This window comes from Echinops telfairi, unplaced genomic scaffold (genome assembly GCF_000313985.2).
Source record: "Echinops telfairi isolate 266 unplaced genomic scaffold, ASM31398v2 ScPeMD7_28;HRSCAF=97, whole genome shotgun sequence".
Classification (NCBI taxonomy): Eukaryota; Metazoa; Chordata; class Mammalia; order Afrosoricida; family Tenrecidae; genus Echinops; species Echinops telfairi.
The window spans coordinates 5311539-5320746 of NW_022103925.1; the positions used below are offsets into that span (position 1 = coordinate 5311539).

The window sequence follows — 9208 nt, forward strand, 5'->3', positions numbered from 1 at the left end:
AAAGTCCTGGCCAGAAGGGGAAAAAAGTGTGGCTCAAAAGACCAATTCACAAAGGGAGCCAGGCTCGCTGGTCAGGGAGTGACTGGGACCCGCGGGACTAGGGCCTTTGTCACCCTAAGAAACACAGACTGCACAGGGAGTCTTGGCCACGCGTGCCCCAGCCCAGGTGCTGTTTTTGTGCACTCTTGCATCTTGCTCTGTGCACCTCCAGCAGGTCACCGTGCCGGCTGACTGGCAGCTGGCTGGCTGTGTCATCTCCAGCATGTTCCTCTTCCCCAGCCCACTGTGGTCCATCAGCAGCTTCAGGGCCTGTCCCCAGAGGGGCTGCCTGGGCGAGGCCAGCACGGGCTCGCGTCCAGCATGCTAATGTGCCTCTCCGGACACAGAGCTGCCGTCTGGTTCTTCCTGGTTTCCGGGGGATTCTTGGGAAAGGGAGGAGCACGTCTAGGGTCCTTGTTGGTCGTCACTCAGCAGGCTCCCACTTAGAACGGGAGGAAACTGCCCATTCTGTGCCAGCCTTACCATGGTTATGTTTAAGCCCACTGCGGCATCTCGCAGAAGGTCTTCTTCTGACCCTCTGGTTACTACGCACGACACCGTGCTGGGACTGGTGCCTCCTGGTGACAGGTCCATAGTCCGTGACACCCAGTGATGGCTAGAGGTTAAGTCAACTAGACACTCCTGGCTCAGGGTAGGGGTGGAGTTCCACCCATCAGTCGGGTCTGCAGCCTGAGACCCCTCCTTGGCGTCATAAGCCTGTCTGAGAGCGGGCAGAGCAGAGTGGAATCCTTGACAGCCCTTGACCTTCTGCTGGGGCTGACCTCACATTTGGTCTCCTGCCGTGTTGGCTGCCAATCCCAGGAGCCCTCGGTGCACCGCAGCCGGTGGATTCACTCAGCCTCCACCGGCCTGTGCCCTCCGCCGTCTCCGCCTCGTCATCCTCCTACCTGTTTGCAGCTTCCACGAGCCAGGAGACGCCCAACTGGACTTAGCCTGTTTCTAAACTGTGTGACTCGATGCAGCCCTCTTCCTCCAGCACAGAGGAGCTGTTTTTGCTTCTCTAGAGGACCCAGCCTCACACGCCAGTCCCACCACCTGTGCTGCTAAGGAGCCTTTTGGATGTACTTCCTCCCAGAGGGGTTTGTTTGGCGGTCGTGGTACATTTAATAATCTTTGCCAACACCATTCAAAGGTCTTTGCCTCTTTGTCCAGTTTTTTAGGGCCCTTGCCCACTGCATCATCTAAAAGAGCCCCATTAAAGCTGAGCCATGAGTCTGACCACCCCAGTGCCTCTATGGAAGAAAGGCCTGGTGACCGGCCCCTCAGAGATACACTGTGCTCTCTGGCATGTGCTGGCCACCAGCCAAAGTCCCCATCAAGGGCAATGGCATGGGCTTTCAGTTTGATACGTCTGGATTTTAGTTGTAGTACAGTTGTTTCTCACTGTCTTGATGAACTGATTTTACGTTTAATATAAACTTTAGCAGGAGTCTGCTCGGCTGTCTGTTGACCCCTAGGCCAGAGAAGTGCGTGGTAGAACGAGGAAAGGCCAGCCACATGGGGCAGCTGTGTGCCGACAGAGAAGAAAACACGGGCCGAGGAAGACAGACGTGGCCAAGCTGGAGGTCCAGGGAGAGAAGCAGGGCACGCGGCCTGGAGACAGAGCACGAGTGTCCGTAGGCCGGCCAGAGTCGGGGTGGTGAAGGGGGACAGGTGGAGCAACAAGTAGCCCAGTAGGGCAGCTTGAGCTGAAGGCTGAGGGCCTCGGGAAGTCTCGGGGGTACCCAGAGCGGCCCTGGGAGCAGCACAGGAGTGCTGGGAGGAGCGCCAGGAGTCCAAACCCCAGGTGGCCACCCTGCTCCCTGTCCCCGACCCAGGACAGGGAGCTCGAGCCAGGGAGCTGACTGGATGGCGGGGGCGCAGAGCCATCTAGAGAGCTGGGCGCAAAAGGCCCCTTCTCACCCGAGTCCCCCGATCCTTGCACCCAGATGTAGGCGGCAAAGGGTCTTTTCTAGCATGCATGTGCGTGCACGTGGCTCTCAGCAGGCTGACTCGTGCGCCCGACCTGGTTCCAACACTGTGCAGGTGAACAGGCAACGTGACCCGCTAGCTCTGTGTGCTAACAACATGCCCTGAAACCTCATGTCGCACGAAACACGCAGGGAACAGCCCAGGATGGGCCAGCGTGGGTCCCCAACATTGCCCCAGGCCGAACCAGTCTGCTGCCCTCTGCCAGGATCGGGGGTGGCCCCTCACGCCTCAGAGGCTGTGGTGTGCGTGCCCTGAGGGTGCAGACGGACAGGAGACCCGTCTGTCCATCTGCAGCTCTGGCGGACACTCACCGCAGGCCGCGCAGCTGTAGGGGCGCTGGCCCGTGTGGCGGACACGGTGCTTCACCAGCTTCCTCTGCATGTTGAACGACTTGCCGCACTCGTCGCAGGTGAAGAGCTCGTCGGCCGTGTGCGTCTTCTTGTGCTCCTTCAGGTTGCTGAAGTTGCTGAAGCCTGGGGAGGGGGTGGGGCAGAGCAGCGTGGTCAGCCCGGGGACATGCTGGACAGCCCTCCCCAGGAAGAACCGCTGGGCCGGTGCTACCTCGGCCGCAGATGTCACACAGGTGCGGCTTTTCTCCGGAGTGGATGATGATGTGCCGCTGCACGTCCCCAGAGGCGGCGAACCTGCGGGTGAGGGGAGAGCGCCGTCACGACGGGCTGGGGAGGGGAGGGCTCGCCGGAAGGAACCTTAGGAAGACTGACTCCGGCAACCCGGCCTGACAGGGTGGGCAGAACTGCCCCGCTGGCTCTGGAGTGCTCCTCACGGGAGCGCTGGGCCGGAGTCTGGAACCTGGCTGACCAGCTGTGGACGCTGTGCGGCCCCCTCTGAAGGACCCTGGACAACCCTGACGGGGTCACAGAGGGCACGACCTGGCCCTCCCTGCAAGCACAGGCAGGTGGTGTTGCCCACCGACCTCTGGCCGAGGGTCCGCCCTCCCCCTGCTCGGCTTTGGGGCTCCGCCAGCAGCGGGGGAAGGGGAGGGCCCTCACTGCAAGTGTGGGAGCCAGGACCCTGCCGGTAGGCCGCCTTCATGCACACATGCTGCCCTGGAAGTGACGCCCAGTGCAGGACTCCAGGGCAGCTCTTGTGTCTGAGGGCTAACTGACCTGGGGGGCGGGGGGTAAGGGGCGTAGTGTCCTGGAATTCCGTGACATCGAAAGACTGCTGGACACAGCCTTTGCGGCTGCAGCAGCACCTCTCTCAGCTTTAGTTCAGGACACAGGGTGCTGTGAGGATGGGGGAGGTGGCCACAAAGTGTGGGCAGAAGTGTGGCACACGGGGCGGAGGGTCTCATGCCCCTATAGCCCACCCTGTCCCCAAGCAAACCCCTCGGCTGCTAGCACACACTGCCCGCCAGGACCGGCACCAACCTTTTGCTCCGTGAAACCCAGTGTCCCCCCCAAATGTCCTTCCTCGGGGGTGTCCCCACAGACACGCCCCCGGGGCACCACTGACCTCTTGCCACAGACCTCGCAGATGTACGGCTTCTCCCCGGAGTGCCGGCGGAGGTGCGTCTGCAAGTTTCCCGCCTGAAACAAGAGGGAGAGGGCGCCGTCATCAGAGCTGTCTGTCTCAGGTGTGGTCCACCTGGAGGGCTGCCCAGTAGACCCCCATGTCTGGGGAGCCAACTCTAAGGCGGAGCTCCCGTGCCAGGGACACTCCCTGTACCCTGAGCCGTAGGCCCGTGGTACTGGGCACAGCCCCTCTCTGCCAGTGGGTCCTGGAGCACTGGGGGCACGGATGAGGGAGGGGAATATGGGTGCTAAGTCTGCCCCCATCCCTTTTATGTCTTACACGTGTTTTACCCTGAACCACCAATCAGCCCCCAAGAGGGATTTGCAAAGTGCCCGTGTGCGTGGCCAGTGTTGCGTGTCTTTCGACACAGAGTGCTGCTGGCCACCAGGGGTTCCTGCCCTGAGCAGTCTGCCCTTCCACGCAGGCCAGCTCCCCACCAGCCTGGGGTGTCCCGGAGGCTTGGCTACGCCAGGCTGGACGGAGCACCTCTCATGAACACGGACAGACCAATAACGGGCAGGGAGCTTACAACCGCGGATGCCTCAGCCGTTTCCAAAGCTACTGCCTTACAACCTCCGCTGCTGGGACCTAAGTGCATCGTCTCCACCTGCCAATTCCCTCTCGGGATGTCTGAGAGCGCTCTGTTGCAACAAAACCGGACAGACGCCCCAGAAATGGGCTCAAGTAGGCTGAGGGTGGAACTGGCAGAGAGAGAGTCCCAGAGGAGCCGGGACACTCAGCAGCGCACACCACACACTGTGCTGGCCCCTGCCATGCTGTCAGCGGAGGTGGGTCTGAGGCCCAGCCCGAGGGTGCTGGGCCTGGGTGGTTTTCATGAACACTCAACCAAGGTGCGATTGCCGCCCCCCCAGCCTTCCGGCTCTGTGTGCGGGCGAGAACTTGGGGAAGCACGGTCAGGTGCCACGTCTGCAAAGCTGGGGTTGGGGGGCCTCGAGGAGGCGGACTGACTCAGTGGTTCCAACGGGCCTCACGTGAGGACAGTGGGCTGTGTTCCCTACTGCTTGGAAAAGACCCCAGGTCATCTGAGATCACCAGACAGGAGAGGGGTCGGCAAAGCTTGGGAAGATACCGCTTGTCCTGGAACGACGCCCGATCCTCATGACGCCTGCCCTGGTGGGTGAGCTCACTTGGGCTGTGCGCCCTGGGCCCCTGGAGGCTGGTCTTGCCAGTTCTACTTCCTAGTTGAAAAACCGGGGGCTTGGCAGAGAACGTGGCAAGTCACTGTTGGGGGCAGAAACCTGTGTGGGGTCTGTGAGGGTCCAAACCCCGCCCCCCCAGGCGTCCAGGACTGGACGCTTCCAGCTGAGCAAGGGCTCGCCACGCCTTTCAGGGTGTGCTCCTGGGCCCCTCTGAGCTCCTGCTGAGATGCAGAGTCCAGCAGCAGCTCCCGGAAGGCTGGCTGGGCAGCCCCCTCAGCGCTCTCGGTCCCGCTTGGCTAGGACGTCCTCTGACTGAGCGCAGGCAAGGCCGCCTGCTCCCTCCTTCGCAACTCCGAGCACCTTTTAAACGTCTGCAAAGCCCATGCACCCAAGCAGACTTGCACTTGGCAGCACGGCTCAAAAACTGCAACCTCTGCTGTGGAGTCCGTGCCAACCTGCCGAGGTCCTGCAGGACAGGGTAGGACTGCCCATCCTCACACGGATGTAGAAAGCTTCGTCTTTCCCCCCTCGGGGCGGCTGGTGGTTTCAAACTGCTGACCATGCGGTGAGCAGCCCAACGTGTGACCACGGGGGCTCCTGAGTGTGCTCTGAATGCACATGCTCAGGTATGAGCTGTAAAACATGCACAGACTGCCTCTCAGGACCACCCAGACCCGCAGCCATGGCCACCCTCTCTCTTGGTGCTCACTGTGTGTGAAGCAAGGCGCCCCGGTGCCAATGGCCTGCCAGCCGCGGGGACACTGGAGCATGCCTGTCCTGCATGATGCACTTGCCGACTCCCACCGACAGATGGCCTCTCTTGCTCCGTCCCGGGGGGCACAGGTTACTCGGCTGCTGCCAACTAGCCAGAGGCGGCTAGAGTCCTCCAACCGGCCCCTCAGAAGAAAGGCCTGGTGGTCACACAGCACACAGCTGGACACACCCTCGGCCAAGGCCCAGCTCCAGAACCTTTCCTGTCACACTGCGCTTGTTGCTGCTCCAAACTGCGGGCTGAGCACGTCCTTCCCAGGCCACTGCGCCAGCGGGCCGTTTCCTCGACAGCACGCCCTCACCTGGCTCGTGGCCCTGGCCTGGCACCACACAGCCTGCTGAACAGGAGGCTCAGGGGTGGGTCCCAGGAGCTCAGCGGCGGTCAGCAAGGAGGGAAAAGGGTTCGGTCTTCTCCCTGACACCCCAAATCTACAAGGTCCATGCAGTAAGATGGTACGGCCCTGGCCCTGGCCCACTGCAGTGGAGTCGATTCTGATGGACACCGCAGAACTGCCCCGAGGGTTTGCCCGCTATGGGTCTCTGTGGCCAGTGCGAGGGCAGCGGCAGTGGGTCTGCACCTTCAGTTAACAGCTCAGCACTTTAACCACAGCACCTCTGGGGGCCCGTCTTGGACAGGCCCAGGATGATCTGGACGCCTGAGGTGTTTCACGGGAACCTGATTCACTGAAGCAAGCCGTCTTAAGGGCAGAATCCACAGGGACGGTGAGAGGTGAGAGTCTGCCCGCACACTCGCACACGCACACCTGCCGGCATGCACACAGCCCCCTGCCACCCCCACGCCCCCAGTGAGCCAGAACTTTGTTCTCTGGAAAACGACTCGATCCTGGCTGGGTCTGGGGTCTGTGGCCCCTAGAGCAGTCCTGCCAGGTACGTCACCCCGCAGGCATCTCAGGGCTGCAGTTGGGAACAGCCACGCGCGGGCCCCCACCTGAGAGAAGTGCCTCCCACAGACGTGACATTCAAAGGGTTTCTCACCTAGAACAAACAGAACGAGACACAACTTGTAAAATCATCAGCGACAGGCAGGGCACTCTGTTCTGGTGACAGTGCCTCTCTCGGGGTCTGACCTCTCCCGAGCAACGGCCCGGCCTTGCCCCCAGCGTCTGCAGACAGGGCTCCCGCTGCCCGCTCCTCCTCTGAGATGCTGGGGGGTGGTGGGGGGGGTGGGGTGTGTGTGTGGAGGAAACCCAATCTTTATTTGCTTCTCTCTCACAACTCCCACTGCTCCCCGAAACAGGAGCTTGGGGAGCAGTCCTGGGACCACACGGGCTGGGGTTCTCTGCCCGGACACGGCGCTCTGGCAGAAACAGGGGCTAGACCACACCAGTGTGCAGGCAGCATGAGTGGACCTGCTGCAGGACCCTCGAAGCGGACACCCCGCTGGCTTCCAGGTCGCCTCTGGTGGACTCCCTTAGGGCACTGGGTCAGTGGCGAGTGGTCTCTGGGAGCAAGCCTGAGATGGCCCTCTCACCCCCCCGCCTCTCAAACCAAGCGGTCTCATGAAGACCTGCTCTTCAAAAATAATGTCTGCCCTCCTTACTGCACTGCTTGGCTTGGGCCCCCCTGCCCCCCCTCCCCCAATTTGAGCACTGAGCCCAGGGAATGCTCACACAGCAAACTGGGTGGTCCTCTGACAACTGCCACAACACGGCTGCTCAGCAGCGCCAGGGCCAGCACGCCCTCACAAGCGTTGGCACAGCCCTCTTCCGGTGCTCCAGCCCTGGCCCGCCCGCCCGGGTCTTCTGTCCTTGTGAGGGCACGGCCATCCCCGGCTCCCACTGATGGTTTCTACTGGGTGACACCCTGTGTGGGTGCTATCTCCCTCAAAGGCGGCCCTCCTGGGACAGCTCTGTGGGGCCTGCAGCCTGAAGGAAGCTCGTCCGCCAGCTTCCCGGACTCAGTCTGTGTCTTGAGGAGGGAGCGCTTCTGAGCCCGAACAGAGGTGCGGGAAGAGGGTGCAGACGGGGAAGAAACAGCACTCCGGGGAGACCAGACCCTCAGCCACTCAGTACCCCCACCCGCGTGAAGACAGAGCCCCCAAAGTGCCTGCCTCTAGTGGGGTGCTCTCTCCACAGTGACATGCACACCGATCATGTGAGCACACATCCTGGGGTTCTGGGGGCCACACTCCACCTGTGCGAGAGGGCGCCCCCCCACGCCACCCCCCCCACACAGGGGCTGGTCCGTAAGCCTCCCAGGGTGGCCCGGCCCTTTCCTGAGAAGCCATGCTCTCCTCAGTAGCATGTGTCCTGCACACCTCTCTGCCAGCCAGAGGTGTTCTCACAGTGTGTGAGCTTCACATCTTCTTTGTTTCCCAGGTAAAACTAGAGTGACCTTTAACAAATGAAAACAACAGAGACAACCTGTGGGGGAGGGGGGTCAGAGCACCCCTCCTTCTCCCTGAGCGGCTGGTGCGGTCCAGCGGCTGACTGCAGCCCTAACCCTGCGGCACCAGGGCTCCTTTTGGAGCCATGGCGAGCCTCTAGAGAAGACTGTGGGTGTTAGATTTCACGTCCACTTGCCCCCGTGTCAAAGTGTGCACAGTCCAACCCCTCACTAAGACCACAGCCTCGTGACGCCAATCGCCTCCTTGGGGGGAGGGTCTTTTAATGAGAGGCACTGGGAACTGCCCTTCTGCCCATGCCCCTGTGTGCTGTGACTCCGTGTCTGCTTCCTCCTGGGCAGCCCCACGTGGGCTGCTGACCCTGGGAGTCAACCTGAGCTGGCCACACCCTGCCACGTTCCTACCAACCTAGGACCACCCCCACCCCCAACGCAAGTGACTCAGCACCCACCAGCCTGTGAGCTCCCCGCACCTCGCTGCACCTTTCTGTGCACACGGTGGCCCGCAGCTTCATGCGGCTGGAGAAGGCTCTGGCTGGCATGGCCCGGGGACTTAAGCTGGATGGGGCTGGGATGCCTTCTCCATGCAAAGTTCTTTCTTACACACACGTGGCTGGTTTTGTTCCCTAACACCATGACCTACACTAAGATTTCTCCAGGCACAATCAGTGGGTGGTCCCTGCCCTCACAGGGCACCACTGTGAACTACTGGTAAAAACAATGACTGCAATCCCCACTCAAATGGGTTAACATGCATCCAGGGCTTTCTCTGAGCAAGCTGGGGCCCCAAACAGAGAACAGGGCATCCCGTGGGGCAGAAAAACGCCAGCACAGCCCCTGGAAGGCAGCCACCGTGGACGTGATCAGGCCTGCAAGGGGACTGCTGCTCACTGTGATGTGTCGTGAAGCTCGTTGTATCACCACCGTCATCATGCCAGCAGGGAACGCCATCCGTGGGAACACGAGATGCTAACGACTGAGCTCAGCCACTGCTGTCGCGTGGGAGGCCCTAGCAACCCCCAGGGAGGGAGGGCTGCCCCGAAGCTGCCGAGGCCCCTGGCTTTCCTGGAGCACACTGCCTCCCTCTCTCCCGGGGAGGGAGGGAGCGGAGGGTGGGCTTGAACTGCCATCCTCTTAGTCCACAGACAAGTGCTTAAGCACTGTGCCATTAGGGATCTTTAAAAAAGTAATAATCATAAATAATAATAATAATAAGAAGAAGAAAGAGCCTTTTGGGGGAAAGGAGAAATGGGATTAAGGTACCAAGCCTTTGAAGATGTACTGCTCAAAAATGTAAGAATTTGCATTTGAAAAGAACAAATAAACATTTTCCGCCTTCCAAAATC

General features: G+C 61.0%; 1 protein-coding gene across 1 annotated transcript in view; it reads right to left on the reverse strand.

The window, feature by feature from the left end:
* Window positions 1–9208, reverse strand: part of ZBTB49 (zinc finger and BTB domain containing 49) — a 21470-nt gene that overhangs the window by 7530 nt on the left and 4732 nt on the right. Inside the window, exons 3-6 of the mRNA XM_004715134.1 lie at window positions 6448–6494; window positions 3508–3581; window positions 2593–2675; window positions 2343–2504 (exon numbers count right to left, since the gene is read on the reverse strand). Coding sequence (XP_004715191.1) covers window positions 2343–2504; window positions 2593–2675; window positions 3508–3581; window positions 6448–6494 — 366 coding nt within the window. The remainder of the gene's footprint in view (window positions 1–2342; window positions 2505–2592; window positions 2676–3507; window positions 3582–6447; window positions 6495–9208) is intronic.